This window comes from Apteryx mantelli, chromosome 3, assembly GCF_036417845.1.
Source record: "Apteryx mantelli isolate bAptMan1 chromosome 3, bAptMan1.hap1, whole genome shotgun sequence".
Taxonomy (NCBI): Eukaryota; Metazoa; Chordata; class Aves; order Apterygiformes; family Apterygidae; genus Apteryx; species Apteryx mantelli.
In genome coordinates this window covers 63834257-63860376 of record NC_089980.1, presented here as the reverse complement: position 1 = coordinate 63860376, position 26120 = coordinate 63834257, and the positions used below count along the sequence as shown (strand labels likewise).

At 39.0% G+C, this 26120-nt stretch overlaps 1 protein-coding gene across 1 annotated transcript in view; it reads right to left on the bottom strand.

Moving 5' to 3' along the window:
• Nucleotides 1-14241: 14241 nt before the first annotated feature.
• Nucleotides 14242-26120, bottom strand: part of UTRN (utrophin) — a 401902-nt gene continuing 390023 nt past the window's right edge. The window contains exons 73-76 of the mRNA XM_067293529.1: nucleotides 24390-24498; nucleotides 22881-22973; nucleotides 18032-18054; nucleotides 14242-16427 (exon numbers count right to left, since the gene is read on the bottom strand). Of these exons, the coding sequence (XP_067149630.1) occupies nucleotides 16419-16427; nucleotides 18032-18054; nucleotides 22881-22973; nucleotides 24390-24498 (234 nt within the window). The 3' untranslated portion in view covers nucleotides 14242-16418. The remainder of the gene's footprint in view (nucleotides 16428-18031; nucleotides 18055-22880; nucleotides 22974-24389; nucleotides 24499-26120) is intronic.

Below are 26120 nucleotides of genomic sequence, written 5' to 3'. Positions count from 1 at the left end.
GGTTTATATATCCTTTCTTATACTTTCATACTTTTTGGTTTTCAAAAGATTTGGTGAATGTTTCCCAATTCTACCCATTCAGGGAAAATGGTAGCTACAAAACTTTGTATCCTTCTACTTTTTTTTTCTTTTTAGGACTACTTAATATCAACATTTCAATAGTTTAAAATACCATGTTTAAAATATAGTCACCTGCTTTCCTGTTTTCATGATAAATGAGTGCTTTTGTCAAGAGTCATATATTCTTTCTTCATACTGTTCACTTCAGATGCGTGAGAGGTGTATATAATTTAAAGCAAAAACACATAAAGGTTTTTGGAAAATTCTCTGGTTTTGGTTAGAGTAATTCAGAATGATTCAGAAATTGATTCCTAGGTAAAGTGGTACATAGGTTAATCACAACTTTGACTACTTGCTAATCTAATATTTTAGCCTTCGGAATCAGAACTTAAGGGGTAAGAATCAATTCTGATGACATGCTGTTGCTAGATTGTGTTTCACTGGGTAAGTATATTTTTAGTCAATACTCTGCAGGAAGAACTCTGACTGGTGTTTCTACAGATATGGTGGAATAGCAACCATGCCTGTCTTTCTTTGTTACAAAGCCCAGTGAAATTTCAGACATTATGTTAGAACCTCTACAGTCTTGTACATTTTTAGTTTTCTACATTATTCTCATTCAGTAGCATTTTTTCACCCAGTTCAATCAGGCTCATCTTACACACAGAGTGCTAAAAAGCAATTTGAAATGAGTCTCTGCAGTGAGTTCAAAATCAGTTCATCTTTCAAATGTCAATGGAATGACAGTATATCTTGTTAAATCCAAGAAAATTGTGGATGAACATGGAAATACAGGCATAAAATTTCTCATTATGGAAGAAAACAAACAGACATATGCATTTTAAGAAAACAGTAGCAAGCAAACAAAAAAGTTAAAGATAGCACAGTGCAATATGAGTACCGTAGAGTACATGTCTATTATACATTCTGTTCTGAGTATGTTACTCACACCTTAAGTTATTTCTATCCCATTTCTTCTATTTTCTGGTCAGTGTTAGTTTAAGTTACTGTTGTTTGCCTTAAGGGTTAATAACAGAAGTAATCAGATTTTTATTTCCAGCAGCAATGCTGATATTTGATAAAACTCCTGAGGAGATGGCATGCAGTGCCAACTCTTCTGCATTCACTCTCTGTCACGTAGGCATAATTACACTAATTTTAAGACATGTTAGTTAATATCTCAATTTCTTTTTTCTTAGACCTGATTTATATGTTGTAGATGCTGTGACTTCCAAGTGGTCTATAGTCCTAGGTTTCAGATACGACATTTCAATTTTAACTCATGAGTCTATAAGAAAAGTCTTTAACCTGCAGGCCTTTTTGTTCCTAATTATATATTCTAATTTCAGGAATATTTAATTATATATATGTTGAATCTATAACTAGCTTCATAAAACACTGATATGGTCATGTCTCCTGCATACAGTTAGATTAATTCTAAATTGCATTCACTCCATTCCTCCTTTTATTCTGCCTCTTACTTCATAAAATGTCTGTTCCTCTGCAACTTCTTCCAGAGTTTGAAATATTCCTCTTAATTGAGAAGGTCTTGAAGACAAGTCTTTTCTACTCTGTTTAAACAGAAGAACTGTTAGACTGCAAACATTGCAAATTTTTTGTTATCTTGTCTCCTTCCTACATTTAACAATATCAAAGATCAAGTACCACAGTGTTGAAGATGTCCCACTGAGACACTAGCAACAAAAGATGATCCCTTAGAATTCAATCAATGAAAGAAATTTTAAGTTTCTTTAAGTCAGTGAAGAAGTCATCACTGGTGGTCACAGAAGTAGGCAAGGAGCAAAACTGTACCAAGCCAAACTCAGTGGGTGTATGGGTAAATACAGATACAAGTTTCTAAGTACTGTGTGAATCAGTCTGCTCTTCCTGTTGCCGAACTCATCTCACACATTTTCCCCCTCACACACACAATGCTCAATGTTTCTATTCAGAGAGGCTTCTCTCGCCTTGGTTCTCCATCAACGTCTGTTTTCAGGCAGGAGCTCCAAAGTGATGGCTACTAAATTGCATTGTTAGGGCATGCTCGAAGAGCTCCCTTAAGCAGCAGTGCTTCCCTTCTTAACATTGTCATTCTCTGTATATGAGCTTTTGGGGCATCTGAGCCATATGCCTCACTCATAGCAGTAGATCCTCTGTCATTAGTGCCTCACTGGACATACTGTCCACAGAGCCAGTGAGGGCAGTACTGGTCAGCTGGTTCTGTTGCCTTACAGTTCCCACATTTGCATGGGGGATTTCTTCCAGAAAAAAGGGAATCCCCCTTAAAAAAATCATAAAGAGAAAAAAAGCTTTAAACACCTTGATGATAGTTTTTTATGACACCTCCTGTAAAGCGTGTCTGTACATGAAACCCAGTCCCTCAGTTCGAATTCACATGACTTCTCTGGGACTATTTGCAGATCTGTCCAACCATCTTCTTATGTATTTCAGCTGAGTTTTTAAGCTTCCACATTTGATCTACACTGAGGAAAATATACCCACTTTTTAAAATTCTGCAGCTTAAGTATACATGAGGCCTGCATCATCTGCTCTATCAGTGCAGGAGCACTGATTTATTTTCAAGGATCACCTCCTCCAAGCTCAAGAACGGTCCATCCAGATGAGCTGGAAGTTGAGCAAAGGCAGCAGCAGGCCTGCCTGTGTGAAGAAGGCATGCCTGACAAAACTCAACTATTAAAAGGAAGTATGCAAGAGCAAGAAAGTATGCTTACCTAAGCAGAGACAGGTGGCCTGAGAGGAATATAGAAATTCTGTCCAAGTATGAAGGGATGGGGTTAGGAATGCCAAAGCCCACTTGGAGTTGAATCTGGTGACAGATGTGAAGGGCAACAAGAAGAACTTCTGCAGGTACATCAGTAACAAAAGGAAGACTAGGGAAAATGTGGGCCTGCTGCTGAATGAGGCAGGGGACCTCGTGACAAAGGACATGGGAAAGGCAGAGGTACTCTGAACTTTCTTTGCCTTGGTCTTTACTGGTAAGATTTGCCTTCAAGAATCCCAGACTCCTGGGACCAGTGAGGAAGGAAGACTTGCTATAGGTGGAGGAAGATCAGTTTAGGGAACACTTAAACTGGACATACATAAGTAAGTCCATTGGATGCATCCACAAGTGTTGATGGAGGTGGTTGATGTCACTGCAAGACCACTCTCAATTATCTTTGAAAGGTCATAGTTATCAGTGGAGGATCCTGAGAACTGGAAGAAAGCAGATGTCCCTCTTGTCCTCAGGAAGGAGGATCTGGGGAACTACAGGATGGTCAGCCTCACCTCGAACCCTGGGAAGGTGATAGAGCAACTAATCCTGGAAACCATTCCCAGGCAGATGGATGAGAAGGTGATCAGGAGTAGTCAGCCTGTATATATGAACAGGAGTCGTGCCTGACCAACTTGATAGCCTTCTCCAACAAAATGACTAGGTGATAGAAGAGGAAGAGTGGTGCATGCTGTTTAACTTGACTTTAGCAAGGCTTTTGACACTGTCTCCCACAATATCCACAAAGTTGTCCTGCTAGGTTTACTGAATTCTGAAGCTTGCCTTCTTGTTTTTAGTGTGACTGGCACGTGGCGTGAAACATTGGCTCTACCATCGTCTCATGGCCAATTTTAGGAACAGACTTGAGGAAGCTGTCTAGGGTTCTATCACAGAGCACACTTCAATTTGTAATGCCCAAGTGCAGACCATGTTGAACTGTGTCCCTGGGAATGTGCAATAACCTCTGTCAAGCAGGACACAAGAAGTGTGGCTTAGTTCAGCAATAATTCACCACAATAATGTGTTCTGCACAGCCTGTAGTAAACCTGGGATCAAAGCAAACTCACAATTTAGGCCAATGCAACGTGGCAAGGGTGCCAGAGCTCAGGGTGAGTGGGCCCAGTAGGGTAGTGTAGCTACTTTTTTGCCTGATGACATGCTATCCTGTGAGAGAGGAACAGAGGGGATCATGACTTTTCTCTTGTTCATGTGGGGCATTTGGGTCCTTCGGTTGTTTTCTTTATTTTGGAAAATAAGTCATATTTAGGAAAGTTTTCATGTGCTTGTTCATTTTCCCTTCCTGAACATGGAAAGGGTACATCTCCCTAAGGTATGAAGAAGACGCTTACTTGACAAAAGGTTAAGCCAGACCTCTGGAATAGGCAGTCTGCTGGGTGGTGTGGTACTCTATACTATCAATCACACTTAATCTACCTAGGCACTCAACACAAAGGCAGATAAGATGATTGTTTTCTTTTTTTTCTCCTGTAATTTCTTCTGTCTGTCACTGAAGTTTGTATGGACTTGTACATCCCCAGTTTTGTACTCATTCAAATTACAGTGCTTCACATTACTGATTGCTTCTAACTTGCAGAAAATTGCACTTCCCACCACATTATGATCTTTTTTCAGCCAAAAAACCTGCAGGAGCTAGGTACCACAGTCAGATAGGAAATCTTTTTCACAGCAGTTTTTACCTCTGATTCACCTGACATGACAGTTGTCAGAAATGCCTGGAAAGTGGCTCCCACCTGTTGCTCCACGTGGCACTGGGGAAGAAGTCCAAGCTGAGGGTCTGGTTCTGGCTCCAGAATTTAATAAACCCAGTCCTAGTTGCAAATCCCCCCCCCCACAACTTATGTCTGTAAAAGTCTCACCTCAGTCCCTGGGAAGGTGATGGAGCAAGTAGCCCTGGAAACCATTTCCGGGCACATGAAAGACAAGAAGGTGATTGAGAGTAGTCGGCATGGGTTTATGAAGGGGAAATTGTACTTAACCCACCTGACAGCTTTCCATGATGAGATGATTGGCTTGGTGGATGAGGGGAGAGCAAGAAGATGTGTTTTATCTTGACTTCAGCAAGGCTTCTGACACTGTCTCCCATAACATCCTCACAGGCAAGCTGATGAAGTTCAGGCTAGATAAATGGAGAGGGAGAGAAAAGTGGCTGAACTGCCAGGCTCAAAGGGTTGTGATCAGTGGCACAAGGTCCAGCTGGAGATCAATCACTAGTGGAGTACCCCAAGGGTTGATACTAGGGTCAATCCTGTTCAACCTCTTCATTGATGACCTGGGTGATGGGATTGACTGCACCCTCAGCAAATTTGCAGAGGATACAAAACTGGGAGGAGTGGCAGCAGCACCAGAGGGTTGTGCTGCTGTTCAGAGGGACCTTGACAGGCTGGAGAAATGAGCAGAGAGGAACCTCCTGAATTTCAGCAAAGGGAAATGCCAAGTCCTGCCATGGGGAGGAATAACCCCATGCACCAGTACAGGCTGGGGGCCAACCTGTGGGCAAGCAGCTCTGCAGAGAAGGCCCTGGGGGTCCTGGTGGACAACAGGTTGGCCGTGAGCCAGCAATGCACCCTCATGGCAAAGAAAGGCAACAGCCTCCTGGGCTGCCTTAGGAGGAGCATTGCCAGCAGGTGGGGAGAGGTCACCCTCCCTCTCTACTCAGCCCTGGTGAGGCCACAGCTGGAGTGCTGAGTCTAGTACTGGGCTCCCCAGTACCAGAGACATGTGGAGCTGCTGGAGTATGTCGTGCGAAGGGCTCCTAAGGTTATGAAGGTCCTGGAGCATCTCTCGTATGAGAAAAGGGTGCAGGAGCTGGGACTCTTCAGTCTGGAGAAGAGAAGGCTTGGGGGGCATCTGATCAATGTGTCTAAATATCTTCTGGGAGGGAGCAAAGAAGACAGAACCAGACTCTTTTTCAGTGGTGCCCAGTGACAGGACAAGAGTCAATGGGCACAAATTGAAACACAGGAAATAATGCCTTTTAAACATCCAAGCTTTTTTTCCCTGTGAGACTGACTGAGTCCAGGCACAGGTAGCCCAGATGAGTTTGGAGTTTCCATCCTTGGAGATATTCAAAACCTGACTGGACACAGTTCTGAGCAGCCTCCTGTAGCTGACCCTGCTCTTCACCAGGGAAGCTGGACTAGACAGTCTCCAGAGGTCCCTTCCAACTTCAGTGATTCTGTGAAAATTTCTGGTAGTCTTGAGAGGACAAACATTGGGATCTTCCTTTTGATTTAGGAAATGTATTTGTGCATGGCTTCTTTTGACATAAGGTCTTAAGCCAGCTGGCTAGTTACCACAGTTAACATAGCTGTTACTGGGAAGGTCTTGAGTTGCTTCTTGTAATTCAGGTCACAATATTTTTATGGTTCGTGCTCTTGGTGGTAGTAGAAGGGACCACAGAAAGGCTAAAGATTTACGTGAGGTAAATGCTTTCCTTCAGGCTGGCCTTTTGGGTTATAGGGCATGTACAAATTTGTTTCTTCTAATGAGAGCCACCACAGACAATAGTAGATATTTTTTTTTTCTTTTTTTTTTTTTAATCTAGGTGTGTAGGTTTTTCTGCCTTGGTGGCCTACTAACTGTAAAATAATCCATCACTGTGGCTGCAGCTCAATATGTGATGTGAGCTCTGTTCTGGAGGAGTTTCTAATAAGCAGATGAAACAAAAAGGTGGGGTGGGCTATGAAGTGAAGCTTTAAAGTGATTGGGAGTTTTATGAGTTAAATCTTGGACTCTGAGCCTAGTCAGAGCCTTCAGAACAGGAATCTCTTAACTTTTTCTTTGTTTACCTCTTGTTGTATGGGGAGGGGTTGTTTGTTTTTAAGATTCCTTTCCTATTTGACAGTCAAGCATGCACTGAAGAGCTGACTACTTCCTATTGAGACTGAGTGCATGCTTATGTATGTGTGTATATATATATATATATGTCTACAGATGTGTTGCTCCAAAGCTTGTAGTATCAGTAGACTCTTCCCAGTGACTTTAAACCCTTTGCTTTCAAAAGGCAGTCATTGGCACTTGCTATTTTATCTCTGTCCTTTCTCTTATTAATGTGTGAAACTTCCATGTGGGTTAGGCAGTAGTTACTGTATTTGATCAAATGGATGCCTACTCCATATAAAATTTAAATGAGTCTTTAGAATTTTTATTATCCCTTTGGCTTTTTTTCTCAAGTTCATCAAATCTAGCTTATGAGACCCTCAATCTGTTGGTAACGTATGATACCCACTCCTCTGTTTTTTCACTCATTTTCCAGAGTATTTAAATCATAGTTAAAAGGCATCAGTTACTATGGGGGGTAAAAGGAATCCCATATACAGACAAAGTGTTATTGCAATATTGGTATGTGTTTTTTCTGCTTACTATATCCAAGCAATTTATTCTAGCTGATACCAAATTGTAAAACTTCTTTGGATTCTCCATCATTTTGCATTACATGAATTCTAAGGTGGGATTCATCTGTACAAATTAGACTTGTATGCTGCAGACATCTACCTTTGAGCTAGTCGCCCTAGGCTCTCTTTATGTAGTCGGGAAACAAGCATTTCTGAAACATATTTTCTCTAAGGTAAATACTAGTTATTAGAGGTCAGGCAAGAAGGCATTTTCAAAGTGCTCATCTGACTGTATAATGAGAACGGCTAACAAGAGCTTGACTAGTTCATTTGTAAATGCATACATCGCAAAGATGACAACTAGATGAGACAGATCCTGCCAAGGTGTGTGTTTTTGTTCTGCATATGCATTTATATTTAAGACACAGCATTGGCATCTAGGAATACTGTTTAGCTCTTGTAACTTCCCACTTTTAATAAGAATACCAACATAGAGCAGAGCTTTTAATTTAAAAGGGCTGTGTGTGTGTGTTGCATCAAACTGTTGCAGACAGTCACGGGATGCCTGGGAAAAAGAGCTGAATCAGCCTGCTCCTAGGAGGCTCCTCTATTGGAGCCTCTCAGCCAGGGGTGCTTAGAAAGGCAGCTGATGAAAACACTGCCTTCCCCTTCCAAAGAAGACTGCCACACTTTCATGCAGCTGTTCTTCCTAATGCATAGATTTAAGTTGCAAAGAGTGTAATTTATGCTGGAGCATCATGAATAATAGTGACATTAAAAACAGGAAAAATACTCCCTAAGATATGCTAGTCAATGCAGATTTCACCTTTGGCCACTGTAATAATGTTGCTTTTGCGAGGAACACATCATATAGTTGATTATTGTGAGAGATTTATTATTTTTTTGGTGCTTGTGAAATGGAACTGATCTTTTCCTGCTCAAATATGTTTTTTCCTTTTTTCCACTTAAAAAAAAAAAAGCCTATCCCCCCACAGTTGTTAAATTACACCTTGGCTGGATTTTTAAGACTAGTTTTTTTTTTGTTGTTGGGAATAGAATTCTCAGCCATATGGCATGATGTCTTCATTTCTGCTGGATAGTAGACAGGCCTGATTACTCAGTTTCGCAGAGGTGAGAATTTTTACCTTCAGGAAGATTTTCCCCCTGCCCTTCCCTTTGGGCAACTCTCTACTAAGTAGAGAAGAAAAATATGCATAACCAGCAAAATCTCTCCAACAGCCAACTTGTACTGTAAAAGCTTAAAATAATATCTTGGTCTTCTGAACAATCCCAAAGCGTGCTTGTTGCAGTACATCTAGCATTCAGCTGTTTTTCTCAACTGTAGAAATAAGAGGGCAGGACACTCAGGTGATAGGAATTCTAATGTGCACGTTTACAGTTTGTCTGGGTCCAGTAACTCTAACCTAATGCAATTAGTGCCTTGTAACAAGTATCTCATATAAAGAGATCTGAACAGCTGAAGAGCCTTTTCTTGGTCCAAAAAGGAATAATACCATCACCACCCAGGAACATCTGTTGCATTCTGGAAGTTCATGTGAAGATGAATCTTCAATGCTAGAGGAACTTCTGCACTCTGATTTTAATTTTATGCATTGATCTTGTAACTTCTCGAAGAAATGAACCAATCTGATGGTAATGTTTCAGCTTGTAGGGGCTTCTTGCAGTACTGATTTAAACTAATATGCTATCAACCACCCCATCCATTCTGGGGTGTGGGAGAGGGTGTCTATACTGACTAGACTGATAAATGTGCATTTTGGGCTAAGAACCGATTGCTGCAGAAACTTAATTCTTCTCCTAAAAATGTCATGTTTAGTCTATTTTGCCTGATAAAATGCCTGGTATTAAATTCTTGCAACTGCACGCAACTGAGGAAAGCTGACCATTCCCCACTTCACCATCTGTTACCTAAACACACTTCCATGCCCAGATAGATAAACTTTCCAGCACTCTTCTACAAAAGCAATTGAGCTGGCTAGGTGAAGTGAAGGCAAGCACAGTTGCACATACACCTTCAGAAAATAGCCAAGCATATTTTAATTCCCTTTCTAACTTTTCCTTTAAAGTAAACAAATGAGTTCTTTTCTGCACTCAGGAGATCTAGAAAATATAATAAATCTGGGTTTATCCTTTGAATGGCAGAAGAGATGTGTCCACACACTACCTCAGTAGAAAAACCTATGTTCTTTCCCTTACAAGCATGTGATCTACCTGTGAGGAAAAACAGGGCTTAAGCAATCTCTTCAAGGAGGCTAATATAGGGAATGGCTCTATTACATGGCAAACAAGATGATAGAATTGATTCCCCTATGCTTATCCTTGAGAAAGAAGGGGCATAGCTCTAAAGCTCCTTCTTCTGGATGGCTTAAATCATACCAAGTTGCTTAAGGGTGACTGTCAGACTTGTATTCTTGTATTGCTGTTCAAGAAGACTGTTTTTCTGACTCCTTGGAGAAGGAAGGACTAATGTTGCCTTATCTTGCTTAAATTCCAGTTGTTAGCACAGCAATTCATTGAAAGATTGTTTTTTTCCTTATTGCCAAAGAACCCACTTTAAATGGGTTTCATAGGAAATATTAAAATACATAACAGTATCATCAATTTCAGCAAAATTTCCCATATTTTTATTTATATGTGAGATGTCTATATATGTTGGGTGCCTTTTTTAACGCACCACTTTTTTAAAAAAATCAGGGCATGTACATATTACAGATGATGTTTGCCGATGGGTCTCTTTTGCATTAAAACAATTTGAGCGACTATTACTGTAATCTAGAAACCTAAGGTGCTAAATCCAGAGTATTTTCTGTTTGAATATCCTGAACAAGGGAAGAAAATAAGCATTCAGCCTGTTTATTAAAAACAGTTGATTTTTAATTTCTGTAGTGGGCTGAAAGAATTAAGCAGCTTCATATCTAATTAGTATATGGAGTACCTCTCAATTTCTTACTGAACATGTCAAACAGTCATGCATTACTGCAGTGCACAGTAGGAAGCAACCACCTGGGGTCATCAAATTGTCCCTCTGATAACCCAGGCAAGCACATTATTTACTACTGCTTCATATTTCTTTACGAAAGCATTCTTCATTCAGCAGGACAGTCAAAAAGAAATGAGTCAAAAGTAGATTCTTGTTAGAGAACTTGGTGTGTTGCCTTTCTACCTCCTACCCACTCTGCCAGGAGGAAAGAACGTGCATCCCATCATCACTGCAGGGCTTTCCCCTTCTACCACTGATGAATTGAAGCTACTGAAAGCCTTGCAACTACACAGAAAGGAGGGTAGGGTACTTGAAAGTGTGACTAATGAGCAGCTAAATGATGAACTAATGAGGGGGATAGCTGTAGTCCATCACATGTCTATGTGAGGCACCTGTCCTGTAGGAGGAGGATATGCAGCCTGGGAAAAACAGAAAACAGGCTACACAGCATAAATTAAACACAGGTCTGCTAGCAAGTGCAGCCTGTGTCAGTGTGGCAATGATGTGAACTAGAGTATACAGGAAGCAAATCAAATGTCTTTCTAGAAGCCTTGGCTTTGTCTTGCTGGGCACTTAGCCCCGGTGTTATCTATCTGGGCAGTGTGTAGTAAGGAGCTTAAGGAAGAAGCCTATGAGACAAACCCTGTGTCTAGCTGAGGTCAGAGTTGCTCATTAGTAAGGTTATTTTGTTTTATGTAACACATACATAACCACTATGTCTCCTAAAACAAGCCTTGCTAGAATGCTGTGCAGTCACGGGTTAGAAACAAGCCTTTTATTTCTAACAAACACATCACAGTGTTTATACTGTAATTTTAGCTCCTCTCTGCTTACCTCTGTAAGGTGTTTAGTCAGTCCATACTCCCCTCAGTTCTCCTTTGACTGTAGTCAAGTAGTCTACACACTTCCTAATCATCAGTAGGTATCAATTTCCCTAGCATTTTACAATGCACTGTTCACAATATGTATGGACATGTAAGCTTCAGAACTACACTGCAGCAACAGCGCATAATATTAAAACCTCCATGATGCAGAAGTCTGAAATACTTCTGATGACAACAGAAAATAGTTGAGAATGAAAGAAAAATATCACTTATTTTGAAGTACTCCTTACAAAGCTGTTCTTTAACTTTTTAAAGAGGAAACCTTTTTCAGATTTCTTTGTGGAAAAAATGATTATTTTAAGCCAACATGAGTTCTGAGTAGAGGCACTACCAGTAAAGCATGAGATACAAAATGTATTGAAGGGTCATTTGTGTGTGTTTTTTTTGTTTTTTTTTTTTTGTTTTTTTGTCCAGTGATGTGATGCAAATACACTAGAGAAGAACTTTGATTTTTTTTTCTAAAGCTTGCTGTTAAAGGCATTAATTTTAAGTTCCTCAAGTAGAATCAGGAGATCTCAGTACAGACTCTGCATCTGACTACAGCAAAGTAGCACCTTTGAAATAAGGTTAAGACCATCTGGTGATGGTTGAGAAGGAAACTGCCTCATCACACCCATAAGAAATGCTGGCTACTAAGGAAATGTCCAAGTTTAAGCCCAGGGATTTGTTTAGATACTTCCCCCTGCCTCCTCAGCATTCATAGCTATCAGGGCAGGTACTTTCTCCTTGAGAAATTTTTATTCTTAAAACCACATAGTGGAAGTAGCACTCTTTATGTGGACAAATGACACTTGCCCAGGCTGTATAGAGATGGACTCTATACCATCCCCTGGCCCAGAGGATTCAAATCCATAATCTTAACTTTGAGGAAAATCCCCCTGTGAAACTACTAGAAGGCAAGTTTCCAGCTCCTGCTGTGATGACTGACCAAAAGAGCACAAGAAGATGGCATGGCTTGAACACAAGAGCGCTGGCACATGAATCCATTCAAGTTGCAGTAGTTGGTGCTCTAACCAAGATGTCATCTAGAGAAGCAGGGCATGCTTATCATTGCCTGGGCTATGGACCTGACTGAGCAAGGCACCTGGGGAGCAGCCAAATGTGTCTGCTCACCATGCACCACCCCTTTTGAGGAAGGCTGCCAGAGAAATGCCCTGCAGGGGTCTGACCTGAAATGGGTGCTGCTCTGGTCTGAGGAGAGCAACGACCTTTACAGCATGTCCTGAAGCATGATTTTAAGCTGTCGGGGTACCCTCCTGCCACATGAAAGCTTTACAGAGCTCTACCACTTCCTGCGTTAGTGATCAAAGTACTGAGGGTGCCAGTTCTAAATCTGGGCACTTAGCTACATATAAATTATTTTCAAAACCAGGCCATGGTACTGATCCACACTCTTCTCCTGCTGCTTTCAACTCTACAAATACACACAGTTGGAGTGTAAATTCTTCTCTTTAAGATTTTCTAATTTAATATCTTTAACATAGTAGAATTTTGCTCTTTGACACATTTAAAATCTGCATTTAAAACAGTAATTTGAGTCAAGATATTGCTATTTCTGTAATCAAATTCCTTGTTAAACTGCTGAATCATTTAAATGCCATGTAAGCAACCTGAGCTGCTCTACAACTTTTTTCCTAAACATCCTTTTACAAGCTAAGGAAAATGCTAGTACTTTCTGACACTTACATTTTGTATTGATTAGAATTTTAAAAAAAGAGGAATCTATTTTAATAGATACTAAACATAAAAACAGCGCCAATTTCTGTTATAAGGAAACAATATAAAAATATTAGGGTTGTGGATTTTTTTTCCCTTTAAGTACAGTATCTAACATGTTCATTAACACAAGCCTAATGCAATACTTACTTAAGTCAGAATGTGATAATATACCACAGGGCTAAAAAATATGCATTTCCTGACTGAATAACTAATGCAGTGTTTCAGTTGAGGATGCTGACTGAATGTCACTGAAACTTGAACACTAAGTTACAGTTCTAATATTTGACAGTGCTTCAGTTGTTACTGCTGTTTTGTTTTATATCTACCTAGCTATCTCTTGCTTTTTTAAAATAAAAGCAGTCTGCTGCTCAGCTGATCAAATTTAAAATCTGCCATGCAGCTGAGAAGGATTCCAAACTGCATCACCAAAGATGCAAGACCACAAAAAGTATGCACAGACTTATGGGAGAAAATATTGCTTAACCTCATTTATATAAATGCACACCAGTCCAAAAGGCTAACTGACGGGCGAGTGAAGAGTTAACAGGACTGAAGTTTGTCAACTGATATGCAGAAGAACTGAGAGCACCAGAGCTGACGTGCGCAAAGCTGCTGAACAGAGGACTTAACAGGACTAAAGTCGTCTACCAACCGATATGCGCAAGGACTGATGTGCGCAAGGCTGCGGAATGGCAGCGTTAACAAGACTGGAGAGGTGAAGTCTGCCACCTGGAATCCGCACGGACCCCCGGGGAGGGGAGAAGCGATACGGAGGTGTTGTGGTCTTGCCTCGCCAGCAGGGTCCTCCCGAGCAGACAAACAGACAGTCCTGTGATTGCGAAACTTGCTAAAAGTCAGCAAAAGCAGTGTTTGCCCAGAGCCCCAGCCGTATAAAAAGAGACTTGGGAGCTAGGAGAGTTTGAGCAGGGACGGGAACGTGACCTGACCATCCTCTCCGGCTGGACCGTGAGTATCCCCCCCCTCCCCTTTTCCTGGGACGCTGGGTTAAGGTAACTCCTCGAGGTTGAGAGCCCTCTCACTAGGAGAGTGAACAAGAAAGCTTTCAAGCAGGGATAAGCAGTGCTTCCAATTAATAGCGCAGTAATCGACGGTTTTGTGTTATCCTTTCTAAATTAGTAACTGATGGTTTTGTGTTATCCTTCCTAAATTAGTAATCGCATTATTTTAACGGATGTTACTAATCCAAGAACTTGTGTGAGGAAATAAACATCTTTTTTATTATTATTATATTACTGTCTCAGTCATTGCTATCGAACCTTCATAGCATGACAGCGTGACACTAACATGCAGAAACAGTTTAAGTATGGACTACCCAGCACTCCTGTTAAAATTAACTTCCTTCAGAATGAAACTTACAGCATGTAGCAGATGAGAAGTGCCATCCCTGAGGACTGAAAAACTTGAAAGAACTCCATACTTTTTCTCATGTTACTGCAATATATTCCTTTTATTTATTATTGTCTCAGAGAAAGAATGTTACAATGTAGTGTTTGAAATAGCATTTACTTGGCAGCAGAGGACAAAGGATGCATACAAACACAGGCAGAAAAACAACTTTATACATAACCTCATATTCAGAACAAAAATAAAAGCCACCAAATCGACTACTGAGACCTTTATTTATGTAGGGGTTTATTTTTAAGGATTCTTTGCTTAGAGAATGATGTAGCTTGATAGAAGCAAAGTACTTTGCAGAGAACAGAGTATAAAGCTATTTCCAATACTAATCATGAAGATAGGTTTGAGGTAGAAAGGTGGTCATGGCTTTCCTCTTCTATAAAACATCTTTTTTTTCTTCTCAGAATAACTACACTATCTTTTTAATAGATGAAGGCTTTATACTGGCCAGCCTCTTCTCTCCCCACTTTGTCAATCTTGCTCCACCTGCCTGGAAATAATATCTAGCTTTTATATAGAGCTTTTCAGATACTAATTAAGCCCTACAACACCTCTGAGAGGTTAGTACTATCATCCCCATGTTACAGATGGGAAAGCTGAGGCGGAGTGGTTAAACAATGTGCCCAAGGGTTCAGAAGGAACTGGTGCTGGAGCCAGCACTGGAACTTGGTCAGTGCTGTGCCCAAACCTTTCCTAGAACAGCAGCTGTCCAGTAGTGAGAACTGTGGATGCAGAACAACCTAGCTGACAACACTTTGCTAAAATATTAGAAATTCCTGACCTGTATTTATATATTTATATATATCCTCTAACACCTTTCCAGAGCTGTACAGAACTTATAACTCTTTCAATACCATTTGGAGACTTTTCTTCTTCAGTAATAATTAAGAACAGTTTAGTTTTTCTCCACTATATGTGAAATATATTGCATGCAGTTTTACCAACTAAAGGTATGTCCTGAAATTAAAGCAAGTGTCCATGCAACATTGTAAACTCAGTGAAGGCATTAAAATCTCTTATGATAATTTTAAAACTAGAGATCAGATGATCAGTGACACAACGTTTCCATAATTATCCCTACTCGAAGCATGTAAGTAAATGAATTCATCAAAGATAAAGATGAGCTGCAAGATTACAAAGCCAGATGATAATATTTAAGTGCACTGCAGTGTTTTGAAGAAAATGTTCCATCACTAATAGTATTGGAAAGGGCTTCCCATTGTCTCTTCATTTCCAAGAGGCAGACAAAAGACTTGTGTGTGTTTGGATCCTCAGAAGGGGATCTCATGGAAATGAGCTTTACTTCAGACTGTAAACTCCAAAACTTGAAACAAGTTTGGCACAGCAGGGAACAGCAAAACTTTCTGTCTCAATAAAGTTAGGGAAGATTACACTAATTTAGACCTTACTAAAAACAACTTAAACTACCATCTAAGTCCTCTTTTTAGCTATCTCCTGATTCAAAGTAAAGTAAGGCTTAAAAAAATAATCCTCCAAATGGAGTGTGTTGGGTGGAAATAACTAAAAGAAAGCTAAAAATACCATTTTGGTACATGATGATTATTATGACCTGAAATGCAGGTTTACCTTTTTTAATAGAGTTAAAATACTGTAGCTTGCACCCAATGGCAATTTTTGTTAAACAGTAACAATACTGCAAGTTATGGGAACTTCATTTGCCAGTCCTGAAAACAATTCAAGGGTCTTCAGAAATCTGTGTGGTCAGATGTTTAACATATAAATAATCAGTATAGAATATTAAATGTGTCAGAACATAACTGAGGGTATTTTACAATGTAAAAGCAAAGAGCTGAAAGGAATGTATAAATGTAACATTTTGCTCCAAACTCCTTATGCAGTTCTCTTTATGATTATCAAAAGAACGTATATAAAGCCCCTGCCCCTTTTCCCACGGCTGTATATTTATACAAATCAGTGACAAATACTCCACTGCTCATTAATTTACAGTTGCATAGAAAGGGAAGAAGAAGAAGAAGAAGAAAAGAAAAACAATACTATAAAAACAACATCCTCATCTTTGGGTATTCAGTGTTTTACTATTTCAAGTAGAACACGCAGTCAAAGCTGAACAGCATGTTCCAAGGTCCCATGCAGCCTTCTGATGAAGTGGAACTTGTGATTGGCATTTTGTAGAAAAGGGCTGTACTGCACATTAGGAAGCACGGGTTGCTGTCCAAATGAACACTTCACATTGCCTGTAATGATGAGAAATAGCCACGTCAGTACAACATTAACATGCACAGTCCTCTTTACAGAGCTCTACATGCTCAGAACTCTGTTTAAGGACTCTGACATAATTTTACAAATACCCTAGCTTTTAAAAGATTAGATGTATTTTGGCCCAAGATTCAGCAAATGACTGAGATGTAATTTTACAGAACCCTATTTTTACTGTACTGCAGTGTTTAAAATTCTTATTCAATAAGACCCAAAGGATGCGATGGCTATAGAGTTGTAACTGAAACTTGTAGGCTTTTCACAATCTACACCCAAATGCTTGGAAGTCAAACAGGAAAGTAGTTTGCCCAAGTAGTAAAAATGGAGAGTGTACGTAGCCTGGATTCAGATTCAGGCCCTTAAAATGTAATGCGTATTTCCAGGCTCCTGTTTCAGGATTCTGTTCTCTGCAAAAAGACATATATCCCTCCTTTAATGGTTCTGGAATGGTAGATTTGGAGTGTGAGGTCATCTGTGAATCATCCTGTATTTAAGGAATCATGCCTTTTCAGGAGGATGAATCTCATTCACTGATCACACTGAAAGCTATCTCTGTGTCTTCTTAGAGGAAGGATTTTTGGGGGAGAAAAAACCCCCTTCTAATTCAACTTCTTAAGGGACTGAAAACCAAAGTTTGAGTGCAGGACATAATTCATCTCATACCCTTTAGAAATTCCTGTCTGGTAGGGCAATCCTACAATCCCAGATACTACAATCCAAGTAGGAGTTTAGAGCAATAATACTCCATTTTCAGACACTAATTTCAGAGAGGTCTGACCTTGCAAACTGGATTAATGGACATGGTGAAGCAATTTGGGGGATTAAATAAATGGATTCTACTACTACTTTCTTCTGAAGCCTTGGACAGCAATTTGTCCTTGCCATTAAGACTGATTTAACAATGAAACTTTGACAGAACTCTGCAATGACACAAGACCATATCATTCCTTACTGGTCATAATGCAAACACATTTGCTCTAATATGAGCCTAAACCTATAGCAGGTGTTTCTCCTATTTCTGCTACTTATGGCAGAAATTTAACGGACCGTTCATAGCAGGTAGGTTTTTGAGAATTCAATAGTATCTAAATACCACATTGATTTCCATGTTTTTGCACACTCTGAGACTAGGCAGATTTCTGCTTTAGGTTTGTACAATGGTTGCCTATTGGTAGACAGCAGCTTAATCTAATGCCTTAGGGTACTGTGCTATTCTTGATCCATAGATCCTCCTGGAACCCAAGCTGTGGTGACCCGGCCACAAGGACATATGGATGTCTTTGCAAGAACCAGCTTAGATCTTGCAGAGCTGATGCTGGGTTAAAACTAATTGGATGGATTTGAGCTGATTCCATACGGTCAGCATCCCAGAACTGCACACCACAATACTTTTGATAATACCTGCAGTAGCAGGAGCTTTCTATTAGCTGGGATGTTCCAGAATCCTGTTATATAGGTCCAGCTTCCAAATAGCTGGCAAGGGAAAAACAGACAAAAACTGGCCACTGTGCTTTAATGGCACTCTTCCACTTGCTTTACTTTGCCTCTAAAGACTATACAAAGATGTAAACACGTCTCATACCTGTGATCTGCCAGGGAAACTTGCTGCAAATAGAAAAAAAAAAAAGTTTTAAAATTTGCATGATTCTGTATCCTGGCTGCTTAAAAACAGTGTCAAAACAATCAGTGCTACAGAAGAATAGGAAGATTCTGAATCTCAAAAAAATAAACATTTAACTAGAAGAGTGTTGTAATGGTCTGTATACAACTTCCTTCACAAATTTATTTTTTTTACAACAAATTTATAGCATTATGAATACAGAATAAATGCATTGTTCCTTTTTCATCACTTGCAACCCTACAGAAGTATGGGGACTGCATTATAAAACTGTCTGTTCAAAAATATGAATCATATTAGAGCTTGGTATGTTATTAAATAATATTAATATATTATTGAGCAATAATACCCACTACATTTACACTCTTTACATTCACAGAGGAAGCAAGTCTCTGATTTAGTTAGCAATTTAAGACAAGAAATGCATGGAGGAGTACAGGGCTGTACTGCAACAACAAAAAGAACATGAGATAATGGAAAAGTTAACTTAAATTTTAACATGAAATAGTTGCTCTTTCCCCCATTTCTTTTATTGCATCAAGTTTGCAAGTTGCTTCCTTACTTATTTTAGTGTGATTCATCAGTTAAGATGGGGGGAAATGAGGTAATTTCGTGCCACTTTTTCCCTCTAATTTCTTTTAATACACTTCACAGAAATGTCCAGTGCAGCCTGTAACAACTCTCTCCTCCTGACCTACTCTTCAGAAACCAAAAGTTAGAGCACATGGAATATCAGCACAGAATATGCACAACAATTTTTCTATGTTATTTTGAGCATCTTTTAGAGGTAGTCCGCCAACTCTCAGGGCTCATCAGACCACAGGGTACAACCACTCAGCACTGTATGTTCCCAGGGCTGGTACAGCTGGATTCTTCTGCCTTCTTAATTCAGCCTATGAGAATTCAAAACTACATTTCTAAACTCTTGGGAAAGGCTCTTAACCATTAGGCTGGAGACCCCCTTGAAGTTGTCACTCTTCAAAGAGAAATTCAAAATTCGTGGCATCAGACACATGTCCACAGCCCACAGCTGAGCTAGAGACCCCATAATGAGAGCTCTCCATTCCTCCCAATTCCTCTTGCAGTGAAAATCTCCAACTCCTGATCCTTGTTGTTTTTTCTACATTAGACAGCAGAGATCCAGGTGAATATGCTATCATTCCCCTCTCTTGCAGAAGTTTTGAAGAGAGATATCAAGTAGATTGTGAGATCTTGGATGTTATAGCAGTAATAGCCACTTAGACACTGTAGGTAAGAGATTGTAATGCTACTATTGGATCCAAAGCTGTCAAGATACCCAGAGTATCTCATGAAGACACTAAGTACTCCAAAATTTCTGTGAAGTTATAGGGAACTGATAGTGCTGAACAGCATGCAGAAGTGCCCTCAGGAGCACAGATGATGACTGGCAGGCAACGTTTCTAATACACATTTATCACCATGTTAAAAAGATTGGCCTGGAGTTACATCAGTCATAAAAAGCCTTCTATTGTGAGCTTAAATTTGTCTGATGGAAGCTGATTCATAGAGCACAGAAATGTTGGCCTCTGCAGGTCATCTAGCCCAACCTCTCACCCAAAACAGGACTATTGCCAACAGTCTTGACTAGTCAAGTCTTGAATGTCTCTAAGGATGGAGACTCCACAACCTCTCTGTTCTACTGCACTATACTCCCTTTAATTCAGGAGACAAAAGAAATGAAAATGCTGGCAAGTACACAAAGTAGTATTCTTCCTCCTTTCACACAACTGGATTTTTTAATCTGCTTTCAGAAGGTTTCTCTACCAGCAGAAAGAACTCTTAGTTTTTTCAGTTGTTAACTTTTTCCCCTTACAGTTAGGCAGGAAAAGTATTCCTTACTATTGAAAAAGGTCAAAAGAATCTTATCTGTGGAGGATAATGGACCCTTACCATGGTCCCAAGGACAAGTTAATGTCATTAAAAGACACAAAGCTTTCCCAACAGATTATTTTTGGGCTGCTAGACTGCACTACAGAATGTCTTCCCTGAGGAACTGTGCTTCCACTAGGTTTTATTTTTTAGAAGCTGCAGCTATCATGTTTTTGCTGCAAGGCTCCTCATGTCATTAATTCAAGGCATGGAAATTACATATTAAACACTAGTTGTACTCTAACATTGGAACTCCCATAAAAATGACAGACAGCACTCTGTCCTTAGCTCACCCTCTAACAATGTTTCATTTTACATGTCACACATGCTGAAATACCCAAACAGAACAAGGGGAATAAGAGAGAGAGTTATGTTAATACTAAAAATTTCTATCTGTCTAAATCCCAGAAAGCTCCGAGATGTGTGCTCTGTTCTGGAACTCACTTGGTCGCAAAGGCAAGAATTCTGCACATTGTTGCACACCTGCCTAGTCCTGAGGAGCAACCTCATAAGCAGGGAGAGAAAAAGAAGCATTATATCCATAATCGAAGAATCAAGGGACAAAAAAAAAAAAATCATTAAGAGCAGTGCTGGCCTAACTCTATGAATAACTGCTTCATAAGGAATATTTGGAATAAGCAGAAATATTGATTTCAGGATGAATTATATCTTGAAAGGCTATTAAAACAAATAGCATAAAAAAGGAGAACAGTGGCACTACTATACAGTCAGAATGGGGCAAAACTAATCTAAGTAAGGCTCAGACCGTAATAACTGTCTTTAACAAAAACTGTAGCCAAGGCAGGAGAGAACAGTATTAATGAGGATGTAAAAGAATAGCTTTTTTTTTTTTTTTTAATGGACATGATATGTAAAAACAAGAAGGCTGTTCCAATAAAACTTACTTTAGGTATAAGAAGGAAGGGTAAGGATATCATTATTCTTTAAGGTTAGGAATACAGTGATGCACTTAAAACAGATTGCCTAGGCAGTTTGTGGAGTCTGCATCACTGGAAGTCTTACAGAACCAGTTAGGCAATTCTCCATCAAGAATGGCAGATGTGATGTGGCCATGGGACAGGATGATGATGGATTAGATGGTCTGTCATGGCCTTCTCAAGCAAAACTCAAAGGGTTTAATGTACTCCTGTTAAGAAGGCCAGATTGATAGTCCCTGTTCCAGTCTTCTGAAACAGTTAGTATATGAATCTGATGTGGGTAAAAAAAAATACTGCTAACAAATCTCTCAAGTGAGAGATATTGTCATAGGACCAAACAAGGGCAAACATAAATAATACCTACAAAGTGGTGCACGCTAGTTTGGTTTGAATTCTGCAGCAGGATATCAGTGACAAAAGTAAGAGTTGCATGAAATTTGGAACTGCTACATCTTTTAATTAGGGTAGTACTCCTTTCACATGCTCAGATATGTTTGCCATGGGGCCATGCTTTTCAATTTCAGTCCCTCCTGCCTCGTTTGAGGTATTGTACCATGGATATTAAATTTTCCATGTTTCCTGCCTGGGGAGAGCAGGCATCATCACGCTGGCCCTGACACAGGAATGCAAGGGAGTTAAAGATTATCCCATTTTCTGCAAATTGATTTGGGCCAAATATCCAATAGCTGCTATATTGCTTACATATGCAAGACAGGAATTCAAAAAATAAGAAGTGACACTTTGTGTTTTCTACTGATTAAAATATATATTTGTGTGTGTGTTTGTGTGTGTGTATGTACACCAATGACCTATAAATCTTGATTTGTGCTGAGTAGCTCTTCTGCCTACTGACTTGAGGAGAGATGACCCAAAACCTTAATTTGCAAAGCAGTAGGCTCTGACTTACTGAACTTGCTCAAAACCTCAAGGGGCAGCTGAAACAACTTCTTTTGCTGCATCCTAGTTTGTTTTCTCAAAATGTGAAAAGTGCATCTTCTCTAATGTAGCCCTTCACAGCCAAGCAATGTATGAGCAAAAGATAAAAGGAGTATTTTAATAGGATTCACTGAATTTAGGAAATAAGAAACATTCAGATAGAACTGTGTTATATTCTAAAGAACTGGGCATGAACATCTCCATCTCACTTGTGCTTTTTAAAATGGCCATTGTTACTACATTTCGTTTTAAAGAACTGTTGAAAGTTTAAGAAATTTTATATAAAAGTTTCAGTACTGTTTTGCTAAGGCAAAAGAGCTGAGGCTGAATATATATACGTATGTATACATTTTTAAAATACAGATTAAATAACAAAGTCTCCATTTCACCCCTCTGCCAAAGACAACAATCCCTACAATTTACTGATAGAACCAAAAAGATAGTTATTCATTCTTGTAACTGCAGTGACACTCTGGAAGGAACAGGATCAGTAGAAATGTATGTCAGCCAATATAAAGCAAGCATATGGAGCTAATTGGTTTTCTTTTTGATCTCTCTTTAGTAGACACTGCATAAGATATTAACTTTCAGTATATTTGAGCAGGGAAAAGTGTTATGTGCTGTGTTAACAGTTATTTCTTCTGGTCAATTAGTTCAATAACTAGTTCAATAATTAGTCCTGGGAGCCAGGATCAGGCTACAGTCCCTCCTGTTGCCTGAGGCTTTTTTGCAAGTTTTAAAAGAGAAGAAGCATTCAAAATTTCTGAATCTACATTCACTTAATTCTGCGTAGAATGAAAATTTTGTATGGAACAAGAGCCTTTTCTTAGAGGGAATCACTTCTATTTAATACACATGAATATTTGTTTATTTCTCTTCACAAATACTGCATATTGAGCAATTTTAAAGAACCAAATTATGTTGCTTGTATATCTTAGCAAGAAATCTTATCAGAGTTAAGATCCTTTCCTAGTTAATACTGACTTTTTTCTTCAGAAGTCAGTCTCATATTCAATACCATTCTCACAGACAGATTTTGTTACACTTACAGCAGCAAACTGGAAATGTGCTGTTGATTTGCTCCATAACATCTGTTAGATCTGTGCTGGTATCATGAGGAGGGACTAGCAAGTCATCTGCAGCTATGACAACAAAAAGAGCAATGAATTTAATAACAAGAAGAGAAAATTTAAAAAAGGACAACACCATCCTGAAAGGCATCTCATCCAAACTTCCAGTTAAATGCTCCTTTATATTTCAAGTGAGACCACTACCTGAAGCCTTTGCAACTTAACGTGCAGGAACTATCATTGATAACTGCCAGCCTTGGGAGAGGAGGTAGAATTTAAATTATTGATTTGCAGCTGAATTCATTTCTCCATTATTAAAGCTTAACCACCACACCCAAGATTATCCAAGGGAATTGTCCATAAGTATATAAGAATTTACAGTTAAAATAAATAAATGTTTAGCAAGATGAGGGAATTATACTTAATAGCTGCTCAATTAATATTCTGTCCTATTTTCAAATAATTTGTCATATAGCTTCCAAAGTGAATACATTATTCATTTTTTGAAAAAAAAACCCAAAAAACTTTAGACAGTCTTTATTCAATATGCAACAGTAATTTCAATAGTGTTAAAATTCTCCTTGCCACCATTTTTTTTAAAATGATGCTTAAAATTAGCCAATGGAATGGTTAGGGAACAACTGACTCCATTTTTGACAGTGTTATTAGTCACTGCATCAAAACAGAGTCAAAGAAGTTCCATGTTTTTGTCAGATAAATTAAAAACACGTGACAATGCTGAATGAAAACTTTTCAGTGTGAAAGAGAATATTTTTCCTGTTTTCCATAGAAATAAGATCATTTTTACCTATAACACAAAAGCTTGGAAACAAAGACAGGGAGGAAATTGAACTTAGATAATTTGAGAAAAATCTTAGATAATTTGTAAATATCCCCTAATTTCTGCTCATTATTTCTGCTAATTCCCAATGGAATTAATGAGTTCTGCTAATGGAAATTTAAAGTATCTTTCAAGAGAGAAAACCCTTTAAGTGCAGAGGCTGTACACAAGTTCCTAAATAATTCCTAAAGATGTGAAGTCTTTGAGGGGTAGGGTCATCAAAATACCAGGATAAGCAGATGATACACAACAATGTTTTAAGCAGCCATCAGAAAACTTCTATTACATGTTTTTGGACATTTTTCCTCTATGTGACAGACTATTTAGCTGCATACATGCAATGTAGGATAAACAGCTGTTGGCTATTTCATTCTAATGAAATCCGATTCTCTCTTCCATAACAACAGATTAGCCCAAGTAAATCTGTTTGTTGAAAAAGGATGGGATGCAGGACTCTATAGATAGAAATCAGTAATTCAGAGTTGCATGGATTCTTGTGATAAAGCAGCTGTTTGCAACAGCTCCAGCTGCAGCAAATCTTATTCCCAGTAGCATCAGAAAGATCAGTTCCATTTTATTTATTTGTTAATCTCTTCAGAAAGACACAATTAAAACTATTTAGTAAATACCTGCAGTCCAACACTCACCTGTTTGATGAAACTGTGAGCTCATCTCTTGATCAAGTGGGTAGCTGAGTGCAGAATGCTGGGGCGAAGCACAGGGAGAGGCGCCGTTAACTGTGGAGTCTGACTCAGGCTACGTTAAAGACAAAGGTCTGTTATAATAATATACAAATTTAAATAAATTAGATCTACAGAATTGAAGTGTGGGCTTGTATGTGGTCATCCTGCTCCTTTCCTTTTCTTTATGCTATTTCTTGTTTTCTCTCCAAATTATTGAACGTTGGCTTAGGTCAATACAACTACTAGGAAGGAAACCCAACAATTTGTTATGAGACTCCAGTTAGCTTCTTAATGTTCAGCTGTCAGTGTGCACCACAGAAACACAATCTGTTGTTACACACAATCCAAATGGTAGCTACCCTCCTTTCTGCCAGGGACCCTCAGTCAAGCTATACATAAGGACTACGCCATTATATTGTGACTGAGTTGGGGCATTCAACTAAGCTGCCCTTAGAAGCTTAACCAAGGCAACCAATCATGCCCTGAAGCAACTGATCAATCTTGAAGAGTTTTGCAAAATTCCTTTGCAATCAAGCCAAGTGCAGACATCAGATTCCAGGAGAACTCTGTTAAATCTAAGCAGCAGGAGCTATCCATCACTCTCGTGGGAACGGGTACCTGGTAGCATGCAGGACTCGAAGAAAAACTATGCAGTATGTAATTTCTAGAAATCTATGAGGAGGAGCCCATATATTCTGAAAACTGTTGTAGGCAAGCCCTGCTTAACTCCTAAATTTACCAATGAATCCAACAGAGAACCTTGTATTATATTTAGCTGTAAATATGTATGTGTTTGAGAATATATATATACACACATATATATACACACACACGCATGAACATGCACACACAAACACATTTATGTTGATAAACAAATAAGAAAAGATCATAAGGCTTCTTCACTATAACAACTCAAAAATATTGGAAGAGATTTTGCTCAGACATTTTCTCCTCTCTCTCTCTCCTTTTCTCTAAGAAATCCTTTGAGGAAGAGAGTAGTTATACAGTATTTAAGCTCCAAAAGTGACTATTCTGGAAAACCAGAAGCACGTGAAAGAGCATTTAACATCTGAGGCAGTTATGTAATCTTAGCTGAAATGGTTGCCCCCATCATTTATCTTTTTGAATGCAAATCACTAAATTACTTCCTAACAGTCTAAAGAGTAGAATATTCAACTAAATCTGATAAAAGCAGACACAGAAGAAATACAAAAATAACATTACTTTTAAGCTTTTTTGGAAACTAATAGACTGAAAAAGCATCTGGAACAGCTATGAATGAGACTCACTCAGTGTAAAGAGGAAAAATACAAAAACCAGTTAATTTATGCACAATCTTTGCTCTTTTGTAGCTCACCACCCTAAGTACAACATTCAATTTCAACTTACGAAAAAACACCCTTCAACAACACAAAATTGAAAATTGTTGAACAAAGAGAAAAATATTTTCTTTTATATGCAGTGGAGAGGAATAGAAGGAAACGTTCCCTCGAGCACTCAGTAAATCTGTTTTTCTCCTCCAAATCTCATCTCTCTTTCAGTATGACAATACCAACTTCCAGCTTTGACTAAGAAGAATAAATCAAGAAATATTCCTCTGCATTCAAAAGACAAAGAAAAATGGAAGTGCTTTCAAGCCAGCCAAAGATTTTACTGTCTGACACTCATATGAACAGTGAACACCTATCGTCACTT